Source organism: Chenopodium album, chromosome 10, assembly GCF_948465745.1.
Source record: "Chenopodium album chromosome 10, dcCheAlbu1.1, whole genome shotgun sequence".
Taxonomy (NCBI): domain Eukaryota; kingdom Viridiplantae; phylum Streptophyta; class Magnoliopsida; order Caryophyllales; family Amaranthaceae; genus Chenopodium; species Chenopodium album.
The window spans coordinates 22,827,752-22,846,968 of record NC_137843.1 but is presented as its reverse complement, the minus strand read 5'-3'; the positions used below and the strand labels follow the sequence as shown (position 1 = coordinate 22,846,968).

The 19,217-nt window shown below is 39.3% G+C and overlaps 2 protein-coding genes and 1 pseudogene across 2 annotated transcripts; 2 read left to right on the top strand and 1 right to left on the bottom strand.

The window, feature by feature from the left end:
- The first annotated feature begins 1,737 nt into the window (after positions 1-1,737).
- LOC145565061 (uncharacterized) lies at positions 1,738-5,589 on the top strand. Its single transcript, XM_081625170.1, has 3 exons — positions 1,738-2,571; positions 2,758-4,205; positions 5,010-5,589. The coding sequence occupies exons 1-3, from the start codon at positions 1,738-1,740 to the stop codon at positions 5,587-5,589; spliced, it is 2,862 nt and encodes a 953-aa protein (XP_081481296.1).
- A 428-nt stretch (positions 5,590-6,017) lies between these two features.
- LOC145563811 (GDSL esterase/lipase At3g62280-like) lies at positions 6,018-7,785 on the top strand (annotated as a pseudogene).
- A 567-nt stretch (positions 7,786-8,352) lies between these two features.
- Positions 8,353-10,029, bottom strand: LOC145563810 (F-box protein SKIP28-like). Its single transcript, XM_081624232.1, has 2 exons — positions 9,623-10,029; positions 8,353-9,196 (listed from the first exon to the last, which is right to left on the bottom strand). The coding sequence occupies exons 1-2, from the start codon at positions 9,923-9,925 to the stop codon at positions 8,633-8,635; spliced, it is 867 nt and encodes a 288-aa protein (XP_081480358.1). The 5' UTR covers positions 9,926-10,029; the 3' UTR covers positions 8,353-8,632.
- Between the last annotated feature and the right edge of the window lie 9,188 nt (positions 10,030-19,217).

The following is a 19,217-nucleotide window of genomic DNA, read 5'->3' as shown; positions in this document are numbered from 1 at the left end:
CTATCCCTTGTCCTCGTGTTAAGATTCTAGTCAATTTATCCTTGCCTTTGATTGCGGGTTGTTATTTTCCGACACGTGAAAACCGTGTCACATGGGTGCGTTTTAAATACGAGGGTATTTTTAGATTTTGCAAAAAGTGCGGATTTGTCGGACATGGTAAGGACTCGTGTGGAAAAACTCAACAAACGATCACTCACCATTTGGAAGCCCGATTTCGTAGGTTTCACGAATGCGGCGCTCGTGTGTTATATGGCCCTACGGACACTAGTTTATACTCTAATGCTATTCGAGGCATTTTCCCGACCCCTTCGGTTTGGAATACGGAGCTTTGGTTCGGTTTTCACATAGAAGAGGACCCCTCGGAATTTCCGGCGGATTCACACCCGTCGGACTATGACAGCTTTGGTACCGGTTTTCCTAGATCTCCAAATGACTCCAGGTCGGGTTCCTCGGCTCAATCTCGAGGCAGAAACACGATTCCGGGGTTGTTTCCTCCATTATCTCCAACCGCTTACCGTAGTTCTATTAATGAGGTTTGGTGGAGGGATTTAGGTATTAATCGAGCTGTTAATGAGCAATTAGAGGTCCTACTCAACAACAAAGGAATGCTGCACGTGTCATACATGCAGGAGCTAGGGAATCAAATTGGCACTATATGGGAGGTTGGCATACCTCCCCGTCACGTGGTGATGATAGACCACGTGTGAATCATCTGTTTAATGCTGTCATGCGGCGCCGTAATTCTTCAACAGCTGGTATTAGGATACAGGAAAGGTTTCAGCCAAATCCAATTCCCAATTCTAATCCAAATCACGTGAGCCCAGAAGTTTCGGGCTGGACCTTGAACTCTCAAATAATTTCTTCGGAGATTAGTTCGCCACTTGGCAGATCTTTTGATCAATATGGTTCTATGTTTGGAAATCAGTTGGGCCAGTCCAATTCTATTAGCCCAATTCAAGGGGAGTCTGGATCTGGCCGACTCATTTTGGACCAACAAGTTCCCTCGGTTTCACCTGATGTGCCGTATTTCTCTCCTCCTCCTCTTGGCCCAATGGGGCCCATGTTTGATGATCCATTTGGGCAGGGCCCAAGTAATTGGAAAGGTCCTCAGGGCGGTTCGGAATCTTCTTCTGAGTCTGCTCCATCGTTCTCTGGTTCTTTCCCGACGGATCGCACGGAACACTCAGGCTATGTTGCGGCCTCACCGGTGGAAGCTTTCTCATTTTCTCCAATTCAGAGTCCCGAAGTTTCAGAAGTGGCGTTAACACCTTCGCAGCCGCAGGATCCCGAGGTGGTGGACAACCCAGGAGCTCTAAATTTGGAACGTATGCCGCCGGTTCAGGAGGTTGATGAAGTCGTTCCGATGGATTGCTCCCCTCCGGCATCCCCTCCTTCACAAGATATAATTGTCGGTAATCAATCTGATGATGATGGGGATTCACAAAGAACAAAATCGGATGTGGGGGTGAAGCCAAAATCGGTTCGAATATTTGATAGGGGTCGAGGTATGATGCGGTGGATGGCAAATAAATGCCCGGCGAAGCGCGGTGGTGATACTGTAGCTCCCTCGACGCCTCCTATCCCTGGTTCTCAGCAACAAAATGGATGTTCTTCGAGTTGTCTCCCCTGTTTGGTTCCGTTCAAAAAGCTCAGGGGTGGTGATGTATCTGATTCAGACTCTGTGGTAGCTTCTTCGGAGGGATCGGTGGTTTCCCCTAAAGGGCCACCGCAGCAACAATGAAGATTGGAGCGTGGAATTGTAGGGGTATTGGGCAAGCGGACACCCCTAAAATTCCTTATTTGGTTTCGTTAGTCCGCTCTTTTGGTTTGGATGTCGTGTTTCTCATGGAAACCTTAGCTACTGTAGATAGTGTTGCTCGGAAGTTAGCATCTTTTTCCTTTTTGGGTTCTTGTGGAATAGATGTTGTGGGTCTTAGTGGGGGCTTGTTTGTGTTTTGGTTTGCTCCGATTGTTTTGGAGCCTGTTTATATTTCTCAACATATTATCCTATGTAAATTGATGATGGGTAATGAAATAAAGCATATAATGTTTGTGTATGGGGCCCCGCACTTAAGTGATAGATTATCTGTGTGGAATACTATTTCTTCCTTTATCCATTTATACCCTGATATGGCATTAATTGGAGATTTCAATCAGGTGGAATACCTTTCAGATAAGGTTGGTGGTAATAGTTACATCCCGAGACGCCTGGAATTCATCCAGTGGCGTTTGGATATGGGATTACAAGATATTCCTTTTTCAGGACCCTCATTTACTTGGACAAATAATAGGTCTGATACTAATCCCATTTTTGAACGACTTGACAAGGCGTATGTTTCCCCCGCCTGGCTTCAATCTTACCCCGAATCCTATGTCCTCCACCAGCCTATTCTATTTTCAGATCATGCAGCCATTGTGTTTTCTGACTCTAAGATCTCATATTACCATGTTCGGCCTTACAAGATTGAGAATTGGTGTCTTTCCGCTCCGGAAATTGTTTCGATGATTACACTAGTTATTTCTCAATTTATAGCTGGTTCTCCGATGTTTTCGCTATCCCGTAAACTGGAAGTAATTAAGGGGAAAATGTTACATTGGTGTGTCTCTAACAGGAAGGCTTGGGGTATAAATTGGCGTTCTTTGGTCATGACTGTTCTTTATGATGCCTCAGCTCTATTCTCTCCAGTTCAAAGGTGTCATTTCCTTAATTCTCGTCATTAGCGGATTGAGGAGGCTCATGCGGCTTTTATGTATTAGAAACAACGAGCTAAGGCTAAATGGGATGCGGTGGGAGAGTCTCATTCTAAATTATTATTTTCGTTGGTCCAAGCTCGTCGTCGTAGGAATGTCATTTTTTGCCTTAAGAATGGTAATGGTGATTGGGTTTCCAATTCGGCTGATATTCGGTCCACAATAACTTCTTATTTTAAGGATTTATATCAACCCGTTTCTTCTCCCCCACCGATCGATTCTTCTTGGTGGAAGGATATGTGCTTACCACGAATTTTGGCTGCTAATCACCGGTTCCTGTTACAGCCTTTTTCACCTTCCGAAATTCGTCACGCGATGTTTTCGATTGGAGATGACAAATCTCCAAGGCCAGATGGTTTCTCGGAAGCTTTCTTTAAACAACATTGGGAGGTGATGGGACCCTGGGTGATAATAGCGGTTCAATTTTTCTTTGCACACGGTTACTTGTTGAAGGAGTGGAATCGTACTTTTTTGGTCCTGCTACCGAAAGTGGATAGACCAGAACAGGTCTCTCAGTTTCAACCTATTGGGTTATGTAATGTTCTATATAAGTGCATTTCGAAGTCTCTTACTATTCGTCTGAGGCAAATTCTTCCGACTTTGGTTTCAGATTTTCAGCATGCCTTTATTCCGGGTCGACAGATGTATGATAGTAGTCTCATTGCTCACAAGGTTCTTTCTTTTTTGAATTCTTCTAGGGCTAGGAAACGTTTTTTTGCGGCTTTAAAATTGGACATGAACAAGGCCTATGACAGGGTTAACTGGGAGTTCCTCTTTCAGGTCTTACATGGGTTTGGCTTTCCTCCCCATTGGATTCATTTAGTAAGGCAGTGTGTCTCAACTGTTTCCTATCAGATCCTTATCAACGGTGAGCCCTCCTCAGCTTTTCGGCCCGATTGTGGTCTTAGACAGGGCGACCCTTTATCTCCTTATTTGTTCGTGTTATGTATGGAGGTGTTGTCTGCAATGTTACGACGGGCGGAAGCTAATTCTCTTTTCCGAGGAATTCGTGTTTCTCGAGGAGCTCCTTCAATTTCCCATTTGTTTTTTGCTGATGATTCCCTTCTCTTCTTTGAGGTGAACCCTTCGGCTTGTGATACTTTGTTGCAGATTCTCAAGGATTTCTGTGATAAATCAGGCCAAATGATTAACCTACAAAAATCATATGTTAAATTTATCCCGAATACTCCTTCGGACTATACAGAATTTTTGGCAAGGAAATTGCGGCTTCATCAGGTTGAGTCGTTGGACTCTTACTTAGGTACTCCTGTTGATTTTGGACGAAATAGGATTTCTGCTTTCGGGTTTCTTGTGGACAAGATTTCTCAGAGGTTGTCGGCCTTTTCTAGTCTTGGGCTTTCGGCTGCAGCTAAGTTGGTGGTTATTAATTCGGTTTTAGTTGCGTCTTTTAACCACATCCTTTCTGTCTTTCATGTTCCGTTAGAAATCACAAGGTGTATTGATAATATGTTTGCTAGGTTTTGGTGGAAATATTCTCCTAATTCTAAGGGTATGGCTTTTCGCTCGGCTTCTCTTTTACATCTTCCTAAAGGCTTGGGGGGACTGGGTCTTCGTAGTTTGGAAATCTTCAACTCTGCCCTACTTGCTCGACAATGCTAGTGCCTCAGGCAGCATCCCCAGCTTTTGACCTCCAAGATTATTTCGGCTAAATATCCTAGTCTCCTCTCTTTGACTCCGGACAGGTTGCGTCGCCCGTCTTGGGGATGTAGGAGTTTGATTTGCGGGGCTTTGACTTTGGCTTCGGGTTTAGCTTGGAAGGTGGGTTCCGGTTCTCGTGTTCGTTTGTTGGAGGACTTCTGGGTTCCCGGGGGGTTGGTACAATTTAAAGCTAGTTTGGATGAGTCGGATCTTCCGACTCATGTTTCTTCTATCATTAATCTGCGTTCTAACGCGTGGGATCCCTTGAGGATTCACCGGCTGTTTGATGATGTTACAACCAATCGTATTTTGTCCCTGGATCGTCCACAAAGTCCGATGGACGATTTTGTGTATTGGAAATTTAGTAGGGATGGCAAGTTCACGACTAAGTCGGCTTATGCTATGTTGGTTCGCCGCTCGTTGGTTTCACTCCCCAGTGCTCCAGCTTCTGAGGGTTGGTGGAAGTTTTTTTAGGGTCTTCCGCTTCTTCCGAAGTTGAAGATTTTCATTTGGAAGCTCCTTCATAATGCCCTCCCTTTGTTCCATTCTCTTGCTCAGAGAGGGATTCCTGTGGATGATATTTGTGTTCTATGTCGTAGGGGGCTGGAGACAGCGTCCCATTTGTTTCGGGATTGTCCTGCCGTGGGCGGTGGCCTAATGGAGGCTCCTCCGGGGTTTGAGAGGGCAGGTCCGGCTATTCTCTCTCTGGAGGAGTGGGTCACCGTACTTATTTCTGATTATGTCCGGAATAACTCATGGGATTCTTTGTACTTTTTTTTGGCCAGGCTATGGGCTATTTGGCTGACTCGCAATCATTTGGTTTTTCGTAGTGCGGTGTTCTCTCAGGCTACCATTTCAGCACTGATGGATGACTGGTTTCTAAGGAGTAAACGGGCTGCATATGTTTCTTCTCGTTGGTTTTCAGTTTGTCGGTATCCTCTTCATCCGCAAGGAAATGGTTCTTCTCGGTGGCTTAGGGGCTCGGTTAATGATTCCTTAACGGTTTGTTTGGTTTTAGATGGGGCTTGGGACAGTAGGACTTATTCGGCTGGGACGGGCTGGATTTTTCGACAATTGGATTCGGATGTTGTTCAAGGTGGTGGTTCTCGGGCTTGTTGGGCTTCGTCTGCTCTTCAGGCAGAACTACAAGCTTGTTTCTGGGGCTTCAAGCGCTTTTAAGAAGAGGGTTTCTGCATGTGTCTATTTATTCTGATTGTGCTCAATTGGTTGATCTTCTTTGTAATGCGGTTGCGGAAGATATTAGCTGTGCGTGGCTCCTTCGGGATATTCGGGCAATTATTGTTAAGTTTCAGGCTTGTTATATTCAGAAGGTGGATCGCTCTTGGGTTGCTCCAGCCCATTGGCTTGCGGGACAAGCTCGTTGTCGGCATTTTCTTTTATGGTCCTTTTAGTTGGTTTGGTTTTGGTTCTGTTTTGTTTTCTTTCTTTGTTCTATTTGTCAAAAAAAAAAAAAAAAAAAAAAAAAAAAAAAAAAAAAAAAAAACTAACCAAATTAATGTAATTTAAAATTTATCAAATAAATTACCAAGAAACGAAATAAAAAGGTGAGATTATGCTTAGCGTAATGATAATAAGCTTATAAGAAAATGAAGATTAAGATGAGTGTAATAATAAGGTGTTATATGATCATGCTACTTATTGTACTAACACTCTCAAATGTTGTAAATGTAGCAGGAAGTCAAGAAAGGCCTCTTCTTATTAATTTGGGAGACGCTAATTCAGATACCGGAGGCGTGCTAGCCGGTGCTGGACTTCCCATTGGCCTGCCCCATGGAATTACATTCTTCCACAGGGGTACCGGTCGATTTGGTGATGGTCGTCTCATTATTGACTTCTACTGTAAGTATATGTACACGTACACCCGTTGTGCACAAGTTTTTGCCATTCAATTTCTAGTTTCGAAAATTTATATGAAGTAATGTAACAATATGTTCCTGCAGGTGAACACCTTAACTTGCGTTATCTAACCCCGTACTAGGATTCACTTAAGCCTAATTTTACTAGTGGAGTCAACTTCGCCGTTGCAGGTGCAACCCTGCTGCCGAAGTATGTTCCTTTTACCTTGAGTATCCAAGTTCGCCAGTTTATTCACTACAAAAATCGGTCATTGGAGCTTATATCACACGGTAGATATGTACCTTACATTTCTTAGTAATGCTCATTTTGTTACATAACAAGTATATGTTACATGGAAGTTTCCTAAGCTCTAAAACTGATATATATTTCATGCAGGAGCAAGGGACTTGATCAATGAGAAGGGATTCCGTAGAGCACTTTATATGATCGATGTAGGACAAAACGATATTCTACTGGCCCTATACGCATCAAACATAACCTTTGAACCAGTTGCTCAAAAGATCCCATCCTTTCTCGAAGAAATTAGATTGGCTGTCGATGTAAGTTCTTAACTTGTGCATTATGTGCTCTCTTCATCAGAAATAAGGTGATCTAAAATGACTTGATTAAGATCTAGTTTGAATGTACGTAGTCTAGTCTGGTATGGTTTGATTATAAAAGAAGAAACCATGTAATAAATCTTGTAAACAAGAATATATTGTTTTTGGATCAAATTTAGTAATGAACTAGACATAAGGTGAAGCTTAGCTTTTGTTTTTGGACAGCTTTCAAGCTCACTCTAAGGTGAATGGTTAAAAATTGCAGACAATCTACCAATATGGTGGACGAAAATTTTGGATCCAAAACACGGGGCCTTTAGGCTGTCAGCCCAAAGAACTTGCCCTGCATCCTCATACTGATGATGACCTTGATAATATTGGATGCTTTCGTGTTATAAACCAAGCAGCAACAGGCTTTAACGAGGGGCTTCGGCTGCTCTATGAAGATCTAAGATTGGTGTACAAGGATGCTGTTATCGTCTATGTCGATGTATATTCTATCAAGTACAGCCTATCTGCCAACCTTGAAGAATATGGTAATAACATTCAGAGCTTAATCTTAATCCTGGCTGTTTTAATCAACAAATTTCATCCTCATTTTTGTTGTAACCAACCTAATAGATAGAAATCTTGCTCTTTCACTGTCATTAGTTAATGATACGGTGCATTGTCTTAGGATTCAAAAAACCATTTACTGCTTGCTGTGGTGGTAAGCTTCCAAACAACTATGACAGAAACGCAACGTGTGGACAGCCAGGCTCTACGATCTGCAAGAATGTGTCACAGTCGATAATTTGGGATGGAGTTCATTATACTGAAGCAGCTAATCGCATTGTAGCAACAAAGATACTGTCAGGAGAATATTCTACCCCACAAATGAAGCTTGAGCAGTTCTGGGATCTGCACTAGGAGCAAATCTGAGCTGCACCCATAATGTATTTTCTTTAAAATAAAAGCTTTTTTCTTCTGTATTCAAGCCAAAAAAGATTTATGAATTCCCCATAAGTAACGCTATCTTAGAGTTTGGATAAGAGGATAAATTATCGAAAATCCTACAAGCAATTTGTTCAGTGAAAATGAGAACCAGAAGTTTAATCCATGAAATTGAAGTTATCAGTGGAGCTAAGCAAATGCCATTAATTTCAAAGTTTCACAACTCTACTAGTGTTAGTTATCGTCTACCAGCAGTCATTTAAACTGCATAAATTTTAGAAGGCGAAGCCACCAGTCCAAATACACGGCGTCAATGATTAAATTTTGATAACTTAAATGGCAATTTAACATAAGCAATGGCAAGTATGTACTCACTTAGCTTGGTCAAGAATCAAAATGAGCAGCACAGCATGTTTAACCAGACAATGATTGCAAAGCTCATCAATTATGTAGCATAAATTCAATAAACAGGTCTGTTAAAAGAAACCCAAGAAGTCTAATTGCATAAAATTTGATTTTAAATCACATGATAACACTTAATCAAAAGGCTACTAGCAATGACAAACTATAGATGGGTTTAGCTAGTCAAGACTTGTAATAATTATATTGTATCACAAGTGCTACTGAGATAAAAACCTGCAAAATCTGAAAGATTTTGAATGGAAATACACTATCATAGCTTACAATACTGATGTGTTTTGTCGGACATGTTTTAGCAGCATCTATCATCTATGAGTTAACTGTTAAGTATTGTAAAGTCTAAATTTCTCTGCAAATAACTACCGTCCTACATTATAGTAATGCTAAAGAGTAAGTTGGACGAAGGAAAAACCTGCATTTGTTTTCTGTACATCTTTGGATTATACAAAGCATTATTCTTGCCCATGTGTGTGTAACTTCGCCTGACAAACCTCGCATACAAATCCTTGTGAGCCAAGAGGATCAAGTTGCTCATCAGCATGTTGAGGACAAAATGGCTTGTTACAGTGATTACATTTTGGAAGGCGAAGCCAGCAGTCTAAACAAACCACGTCATTGCATATAGTTTTTCCTTGATCATCCTCGTCTTCGTCAGAAACGCACCTGCCACAAACTTCACACCTCGGTATGCACTGGATGCAGCCAATGCATTCAGTCTCCTTAGGGCAATGGAAGACTAACTTGATCTCTCCGCATTTAGGACATAACTCTACATCGAACATTCTGGCATCCTCGTCTATGCTACGAAAAGAGGAACTCCAGTATTTGTGATAGAACCTAGGCTTGTTTTCTGAAGTTTTAGTGATACAGGACTCCAGTATCAGAAGGTGTTCTTTCTTGATATTGTAAATACCATTGATCTTTATCCTAATTAAGCCGGTTGATTTCGCAGCTAAAGTTTCTACTGCCCTGAGTACTCCTTCTGGAGTTAATCCAGTACAATCAGGTACATAGACCTGAAATATATAGCAAATCAAAATTTATACTACGGGATTTATAAACTTAGATATTCAAAAATTCATTAGTCTAACCATTAAAATGATGATTAAATTAATATGGTTTACATAATTTTTCAAACAAAACCTCTTAAAAGAGATGGTTTATCACATTATAAATTGAGATGATCATATTAAGAACAATGCAAGAACACAAGCTATATTGCATTTATAACAAGTATTGTAGCTAATCTTATTTTATATAAATAAAACATCCTAATACTCGCTAATTGATCGAATTCTCTAAACAAACCCGAAACCCCCTATTACCTGAAATCAAATCAGGTCTACATCATTTGCTTTCTCTTCATCAAATGAATGCCTCGTACTTGTTAAATGAAAAAGCTTATTAAAAAAACAAAAACCAATAAAGGTTATAAAAGTTACCTTAGTAAGAAGTGGATTTGCGATAACAACCTTCAATAATCCATCATCCGTAATCTTAAAACAATTTAGCAGAGCCAAAGTTCGAAGCCTACCATGAGCTTTAGAGGTAATGTTCATCAAAATTCGATCGGTAATGCGTCTACTTAACGGCTTTTCCACCACCAAATTGAGCCATACTAAAACATCATCTCTGATAGAATCTCTAAGTGACTTGCAAACTAGGCTCATTTGCAGGAGTTGCTGTAATGAAAGATAGGCTAACACAAAGTACAGTGCTTGGTGTGGTGGTTCACCTACTTCCATCGCTTCTATTCTATGCTATGTGAAAGCTGGATAATTTGATTGAATTGGAAGGTTGGTAATGGACTAATGGAGAGAAGAGGGATAGGATGAAATAAGAAGGTAATGTTTTGGTCCACACGTATAGTTATTAGTTGATGAACAAGGATGTATAGTTGAACGTGATGTCGTTGACATACTTACTATTTTAGGATGTCTAGAAAATTAACAGATAATACTTAAATAATACTTTCTCTGTTATTCTAATGTTACAACATGGGGTTGGACACGGATTTTTAGAAAAATGAGAAATATATACAAGAATAAAGATAGGGACTCATGTGATGAAAAGAGAGAAAGAGAGAAAAATGTAGAAATAAAGAAATATTGTAATATTTGTAAAACTTTCTAAAATGGTAATTATTGTAATATTAGGGGAACAGAGGAATTAATAATTAGAACATTATTTTTAATCGAAGGTCTGTGAATTAATGGTTTAGATTGACTTTCCATCCCTTTAATATGACTTAACCTGAAATAGACTCAAATGACTGGAAACTCGAATGAGATCCATAGAGAATCAGCCAAATAGAAACTAATCTGAACGACCCATTTGACACTCTTGATCAATTATCCCTAAATTAAATGGAGTAATAAGTATAACCATATTCAAAACTTCAAATTTTTCAAGTCTCTTTGGTTAAGCAACATTCAAATCACGCCTGGCAATCGACAAACGTAAACATTGTGGCAATTAAAAGACAAGATCACAAGAGTAGAAGTTAGATTTACTTTAAACAAGGCGTACAAGAAGCCACGTCAAAAAAATTTCATCCTCCACCTTGCACAATCTAAAAATGCAGTCCAGATGAGGTTTATACAAGGCCTCCTTTATCTGGCGAAAATTCGATTACAACACAGATGCCATAATTTTCCAATTATTCAGCATCACACTGATGGAGATGTGAGCAATTTAGGAATGCGGAATTGCCAACATCGTTCATTTCGTTGAGGAAGATTATGGTAGAAATTGGATACAAAAGCATAGACATCTTTACTGTTACAATATCGGAAACATATGCAGAAACACACCTTTCAGACATGAGCATTGACGTTTAATGGTTAACATATGCAGGTATCACTGCTGTAAAGGCTCAACTGCTGTTCTAAAGAGGAGGACATAAACCTTGTCGATTGAAAAATACAAGAAACCTCCAAGTGAGTGAGTGACATAAGAGCCGAAGCTTGTGCCCACTATACAATGCCATGCAGGCCCATATGCTGAATCAAATTCCTGAGATTCACATGCACAAAACTTACGATCAGTAGCTGTAATACTGCAAGGTACATTGTGGAATAACATACAAACTTAAGACTATACAAAACTGGAGCATCTGTTAGGGAATAGGGTGTAAGCGGTGCAAGATGAAATGTGAATTCCCTAACGCCTGTATCAACTAGGATTTAGGAAAGTTTCAAACACAGGTAACAAACTTAACAAAGTTTCACATCCCCTGCAAACATCATATCAATCAATCAATCAATCAATCAAAGCCTTAATCCCAAAAGTGGGGTCGGCTAACATGAACCAAATTTGATTATTCCGTGTAGTCATCAACATAAATCTTTCTCCTCCATCCCTTACGATCCAAAACTTCATCCTCACGTAAATCCATGCACTTCATATCCTTCCTCACTCCTTCCAACCAAGTCATCTTTGGTCTCCCTCTTCCTCGTTTAATCCCTCCATGGTCCCACTCTTCCACTCTTCGCACCGGTGCACCCTCGGGTCTCCGTCTTACATGTCCAAACCAACGCAGACGATTTTCCCTTAATTTATCTACAATGCCCGCCACACCTACTTTCTTGCGAATAACCTCATTTCTGATTCTATCTCTTAAAGTGTTTCCACACATCCACCTTAACATGCGCATTTCCGTAACCTCCATCTTTTTAATATGCTCTTTCTTAGAAGCCCAACATTCTGTACCATAGAGCAACACTGGTCTTATGGCAGTCCTGTAGAATTTTCCCTTCAACTTTAAGGGAATGCTGCGGTCGCATAGCACTCCCGTGGCCGCTCTCCATTTAAGCCACCCTGACTTAATCCTGTGGGTCACGTCTTGATCAATGTCACCATTCTTCTGGATGATCGACCCTAGGTACTTAAAACATTCACTCATGGTCAAATCCTTTCCATCCAAACTCACCACTTCATTGCTTGTCCCCCTCTGAGTGCCAAAACGACATACCAAATATTCAGTCTTACTCCGACTTAGCTTAAACCCTCTAGATTCCAACCTTTGCCTCCATTGCTCCAACTTGACATTAACCCCATCCTTAGTCTCATCCACCAAAACGATATCATCTGCGAACAGCATACACCATGGAACCTCATCTTGAATTGGTCTAGTTAATTCGTCTAGAACCGTTGCAAAAAGAAAAGGGCTTAATGCAGACCCTTGATGCAATCCGATTGTAATAGGGAAATCTTTTGTCAACCCTCCGCATGTCCTCACATTTGTTGACACATCCCGATACATATCCTTAACTAGGTCTACATACCTTCGTGGGATACCTTTCTTCAACATTGCCCACCAAAGTATCTATCTTGGCACCTTGTCATATGCCTTCTCTAAATCAATAAAGACCATATGAAGATCTTTCTTCTTTACCCTATAAAACTCCATCATTTGTCTTATCAAATGGATTGCCTCCATAGTAGATCTCCCAGGCATAAAACCAAATTGGTTATCTGAAATGCTTGTGCATGCCCTCAACCTTTGTTCAATCACCCTTTCCCACAACTTCATAGTATGGCTCATAAGCTTAATTCCTCGATAGTTAGAACAATCTTGAGCGTCTCCTTTGTTTTTATAAACCGGGACCAAGGTGCTCTTCCTCCAATCTTGTGGGATCCTTGTAGCCGTCCATATCTTGTTGAAAAGGTTTGTTAACCAATCAATACCAATCTTACCCAAACACCTCCACACCTCTATCGGTACCCCATCAGGGCCAACCGCCTTCTTAGGTTTCATCTTCCTCAGTGCAATCTCCACCTCTACTCTCCTAATCCTTCGCACATACTCCATGTTGATTTCTTCATCACTCATAGAGGTATCTCCTATCACAACTCCATTACTTCCATTAAATAATTCATCGAAGTACCCCTTCCACCTGTCCTTGATGCCCTCCTCTTGCACTAGGACCATTTGGTTCTTATCTTTGACACACTTCACCATGCCAATATCCTTCCTTGCCTCTTGTCTTCTCTTTGCCATCTTATAAATGATCCTTTCTCCCTCCTTGGAATCAAGCTTTTCATAAACCTCCTGATATGCCTTTTCTTTTGCTTGGCGAACAGCTGCCTTTGCCTTACTCTTAGCCTCCTTATACGCTGCAAAGGTTTCATCACTCCTACATTTTCCTAAGGCTTGATAGCATTCCCTTTTTTGCTTAATTACTGCTTTCACCTCTTCATTCCACCACGAAGTATCTCTCTGTACCGAAGTTCTTCCCCTTACTTCCCCTAAGACCTCTTTGGCCACTCTTAGGAAACAGTTCTTCATTCGTAACCAGGTCATGTCCGGATCCACCTCTCCATCCCAATCCGCTTCTTCAATTACCTTTTCTGTAAAAACCTTAGCTTTTGCATCCCTTAGGGTCCACCATCTTATCCTTGGTTCTTCTTGTCTAACTTTTTTCTTCGCCTTCTCTTTCAGACGAATAGTCATTACCAATAGCCGGTGTTGGGTGACCACACTCTCCCCTGGGATAACCTTACAGTTTATGCAACTTTGTCTATCTATGCTCCTTGTGAGCAGGAAGTCTATTTGAGTTGCATTTGCTCCATTCCGAAAAGTTATCAAGTGTGAATCCCTCTTCTTAAACCAAGTATTAGCCAAAATTAAATCATATGATTGGGCAAAATCCATAATAGCTTCACCACCGGCGTCCCTCTGCCCATACCCAAAGCCTCCATGGACACTCTCATAGCCATCTCGGCTCGCCCCAACGTGCCCATTTAGATCCCCTCCAATATATAACTTCTCTGAGTGGTGGACACCCTGCACCACCTCGTCTAGGTCCTCCCAAAATTGTCGTTTCTCTTCTGCATCTAAACCCACTTGGGGAGCATAAGCACTGATAACATTCACAATCTCCTTGCCACATAGCAACTTCAGCCTTATCAACCTATCGTTCTTCCGATAGACCTCGATCACCTCTTTTGCCAACCTCTCATCGAGAACCACACCAACTCCGTTCCTAGCTCCACCATTCCTTGTTCTGTGGCTCGTTTCTTGCCCAACATACCATACCTTATACCCCAAAACCAAGCCTCGAGCTCCTTCTCCTGTCCATCTTGTCTCTTGGAGGCACATGATGTTCACGCGTCGTCTTTTCATTACTTCTACCAATTCTGCTGATTTTCCCGTAAGAGACCCCACATTCCAAGAACCAATCCGCAAACTAAATTCTTTTCTCCCACGCTCCCTCCTGATCCCAACTCCAAGTCCTTGATTATTTGACACCACAATTGGGCAATATGGCGCGTCGCTTCTGGGCGACGACCTAGCAACCCTTACATACTTATCACTGCACCCGGGTCTGGGAAGTGCAGCGCGTCGCTCAGTAGGGAACGCCCCAATGGCACGCCCTTGCTCATTCGACGCCCCTGCAAACATCATACCCTAATGAAAATCATCAACAAGAATCAATTTTGTTTTGAGTAGATGACAAAGTGCTATGGGTAGCCCTTGGTGTAGACTGCATTAATGTTTAAGTATTCAGCACATGTAGGTTTGTGAACCAAACACAAATCAATAACAAGGTTACATAAAGCTATATTCAAGTGCTGAATACAATGTTCTGTATTGTAAAGCACCGATGTCAAAAAAATAAGATTAATAAATTTATGAATGATATTTTCCTTTTCATAGAACAGAAGCATTTTATATAAGCAATAAGACCGATTAGTACTATATGTCTACATGTTTAATAAATATGTGTGTCAAGGGACATAATAAGGCTTTCAGATTATAATTATGTCAATAGACTAAATGTCACATATACTGTAACTATCTAAGACCCTGAGATTCCAAAGAATATAAGAACCAGAACTAATGAATACATGAGAGTAAAGATACATCCCATTAGCATCAAGCCTCAATGAATCCTAAGCTTCCATTCTATTGTCCACTGTTTGAGATTTTTCACTTTGAAACATTGATTCAGCCTTCTCCCCATCATAATTTCCTAATACGTCAAAATCCCAAAGAGTGGGCAAATAATTTTATGACTAAATTAGTACGTCAAGGCTGAGCATTTCTGCTATTACAGACATGGAGAAAAACAACTTTTTAATGCTGAAGCAACCATTCTTTGGCTCTTTTAGTTTTCTTATTTTTACCTCCAGGAAAGTTAGAAAAAGCCATCAGAAATCCTGTTCCAAATTATTTGAATTACATACTCCTGTCAAAAAAACTCAAGATCTAACTAAGAACCAGCTAAATTATAAGGATTCAGCCATTTAATTGTACAAAATACAGATTATAACATCAGAAGCAATGAATATGGAACCTCTATGTCAAAGAATGTTCACTGATCATGGTATATTTTGAAGTAGCTTATCACAGTTATTCTGGCTCAAGTACTCTTGTTAGATAAAGGTACAAGTCCAAGTGTCAAACTCTCAAACTAATATTTTATTTAAACATCTATGTGCCAGGTCCCAATGAAGTGTTCATACCTATGTCAAACATCAAGCACCCAGCACCAATATTTGATTAAAATGAGGAAATATGCTCCAAACAATATGAGAACTACAATCTATCTTTCTTAATAATTTTGGAGACAAAAATTGGCTGTTGGAGGATAGAATGAGCAATGCAATATTTTTGTTTCCAGGAAAGAAGGGATAAGGATAGGTTTGGGTGATATACATATAAATATACAATGATAATCAAAAGTAATGCAGTGCCTCAATTGAAGCGTTTTGCATAGGGGCCACTGGGCAAGTGGGATTATGGTATATACATTTCCCCTGGAAAATAGCAAAACCATCATTAGGTTAGACCCTTGATTTAAAGTGCATTGACAAAGAGCAACTTCACAGAACTTCATGGAGCATATGATCGTGATAAAGTTAACCCAAATGAGGTCTCAGCATTACAACAGATACGAGAAAGACATCAATAATGATAAAGATTTAACGCGGCTCATCTATAATGTATTAACTGTAAGAGGGAGAAAAAAATTATATGGTAGGAGTTCAAACTTTCAAACAAAGAAATATAGTAAGGAGTAGCTAGGGTTCTCAAAGGAAGTCTATACACCCATATCAGAAACAGCAACTGATAAATATCATGGCCTTCTAAAGGGGCTGCACCTGAGCCCCAGCCAGTGTGAATGCTACCCCCCAACCCCAAAGCCAAGGCACACCGCCCCTCGAACACTTGTTTGCTAACCAAATAGCGATAAACCGGTCATGGGTCGCCTGAAAATGCTTCTAAGCAACTGTCCACGATTTCAAGGTATCCCAACATTATGTACAACAAAAGAAAATAAAAATAATCACTAGCATTTCAATATTCTGCCATTACAGAAAGAAACAACTGAAACAAGTGTTGAAATGAAAAATATAAAAAACTCTTAAAACAGCAGAAAAATTAAAATAACAATAATTATTCTATTCCATATAACTTACAGAAACAAAATAACCAACACCCACAAATCTAATAACAACCAAACAAATAAACAGTCCTAACACAAAAATGCTTCTGAGTAGACACCAAAACAAATAAAAACATAAATAATTAATACTACAGATCCAGTTAAGAAATTTCCATTAAAAAAAATAAAAAATAATAAAAAAAAGGAAGAAAGAAATGACCTTTTTAAGAGCAAGAGCAAGGCGTTTGGTATCAACCCTTTTAGTGGGCATTGAATCAAGAAGATCTCTAGCACATTGAAAGGCTTTATTTTGTAATGCAATGGGCATATCAGAGGCTCTAATTCTAACATTAAAAAGCTCATGATTTTGATCTTGTCCAACTGATTTCTTCTTCTGTATTAAACTACTCAAAAATTTACTCCTCCTCTCTAATTCTTCTTCTGCATTAGCCATTTGGGTCACCAACAATATACTCAGATTGTGGGTTTGCTTTTAGTGCACTCCATGTGTTCGATAAAATGCGTGAGTGAAAATGATTGAACAGAGCAAGTCTATTTGAATATTTATTTTATTAAAGAGAGTAGGAAGACAAAGTTCAGAAACAGAAGTCTCGATTTCGAATGGAATCTTTGGCTTTTGCTTTGGATGTTTTTAAGTTGAGTCATTTTCTTATTGTTTTTTTTAAAGCAAATTTGGGTTGGGGATGAGGGTTTGGTAGTACTAGTAGGAGACAGAAGTTCAATTTGACCACCATCATTGCGGTAACTTTCTGCCTTGGACCGAGCTTATTGTCATACTCCCTCCGTTTCCTATTATTTTTTACGTTTGGAATTATATGCGATTATTAAAAAATTATGTAAAATTGAGATAAATTGATATAAATTCAATCATTGAAAATACAATTTTAATTACAAAAAAAAATTGTATAATAGGGTAAAAAAAGTAGGAAGAAAGTAATAATTAGAGGTGGGCATGGGCTAGGTCGGCCCGCGGGCAACACGGGCCCGACACGAAAATGGCACACCAGCGGCACGACACGGCATGATGATTGAGGAGCTGGCCGTGGGCCGTGACGTGAACACAATTTCGAAAATTCGGCACGGACATGGCACAAACCCAAGGGCGGCACGGTACTTTGAACCGTGAGCACGGCACGTGGCACGGCCAGCACGCCAAGCACGACTCGTGCAAAACGGCTACTCATTCGCTGCTTTAAATAAATTAATAATAAAAATAACATATATAATAAAGAACTATAATAATAAAAATAAGAATAACAAAACAAACAATAATAATAAAATAATAAAACAACATAAACATAAATTAATAAAATTATTTAAATGGTATATCCATTTTAAAAGTTGTTCAAAAAAAATATATCGAATTTTAAAAAAAAAAATGTCAGCACAGTGACCGGCCTGGGAGGCACGCCAGGCACATGGGCTAGGGTATGCCAAATGGTGACCCGGCATGGCCCGCCAAAATGCAAGCATGGCACGGCACGAGCCACCACTAGGCACAGCGAGGCACGGCCCGCGGTGGCCCGGCACAGCATGATGTCCATCTCTAGTTATAATGGGTATTAAAAACCCAATAAAAGATTATAAATAATACAATTACACATGAAAAGAGGAGGGCAATTGAGTATTTAAATTGTAAATAAAGGGTAATTTTTTCCAAAATTAATGATTTAAAAAGGAAAGATTATAAATGTAGAGAATTAAAAGGAACATCTGAAATGAACACGTAAAAAACAAAAGGGAACGGAGGAAGTACTAACAATTTTTATAGCTTTATCTCACTCATTTTAATCTAATGTACCACTACTAATCCTTCCGATATCCTAAATCTTACTTAGTTTTTTTTTTTTTTTTTTGATCTAAATCTTACTTAGTTACCGTAGCTACTCAAATTTTAAGAAAAAGTTTCAAAAAAAAAATTAGAAAAGATAGTAAAAAAAAAATTCAAATTTTGGCCGCTCTTCTAAAAATAAAATGATCGTTTGATTATCCCAAAATAAAACAACACTATATGAAACCCGTGCGATACATGGTTTGTTTGAATTTTTTAAAACAAATTTATTTTTTTTGTATTTAAGTGCTAAAATTTATTATATATTTAGATAAATTTCCTAATATAAAAAGATAATATTTAATATTTAAATAATTTAAACTTAAAAATCTCATTTGCCAATTTTGCTTACGTGGCATTTGAATTATTTAATTCTAAAAGAAATTAATAACCTTTTATTTAATTGACTGCAACTAAAATTTATAATCATACATGACACGCTATGAAAATTAATTCTCCGTGGCTCTCTAAAAACTCGGGAAAAAACTCCACTTTATATATATACTAGTTTTGTGCTCAGGCGCTGCCTGAATTGTCCAAAACATTTTAGCCTTGAATGTTAAATACGATCACATAACCCCGCTTGATAATTTAAAATATTTAGATTTACGATATCATATTGCTTATATTTATATAAGTGTACTTTTTTAGTTTTATTTGTAAATAAATACCTATAATAAAACACTAAACAACATTATTAACTTGATATATTTTTATTCCACTTAAATTATTTCTAATGAAGTGAAAGTGTTTTTACCAAACCAAATGTTTTTTTTTCTTCTCATTTTCTAT

Coding starts and splice junctions, on each gene's coding strand:
- LOC145565061 (XM_081625170.1), top strand. CDS start 1,738: ATGAAGATTGGAGCGTGGAATTGTAGGGGTATTGGGCAAGCGGACACC. Junction 2,572..2,757: donor CGCTATCCCGTAAACTGGAA/GTAATTAAGGGG, acceptor TTTATGTATTAG/AAACAACGAGCTAAGGCTAA. Junction 4,206..5,009: donor GTTCCGTTAGAAATCACAAG/GTGTATTGATAA, acceptor TCTATGTCGTAG/GGGGCTGGAGACAGCGTCCC.
- LOC145563810 (XM_081624232.1), bottom strand. CDS start 9,925: ATGGAAGTAGGTGAACCACCACACCAAGCACTGTACTTTGTGTTAGCC. Junction 9,197..9,622: donor CAAATCCACTTCTTACTAAG/GTAACTTTTATA, acceptor TATATATTTCAG/GTCTATGTACCTGATTGTAC.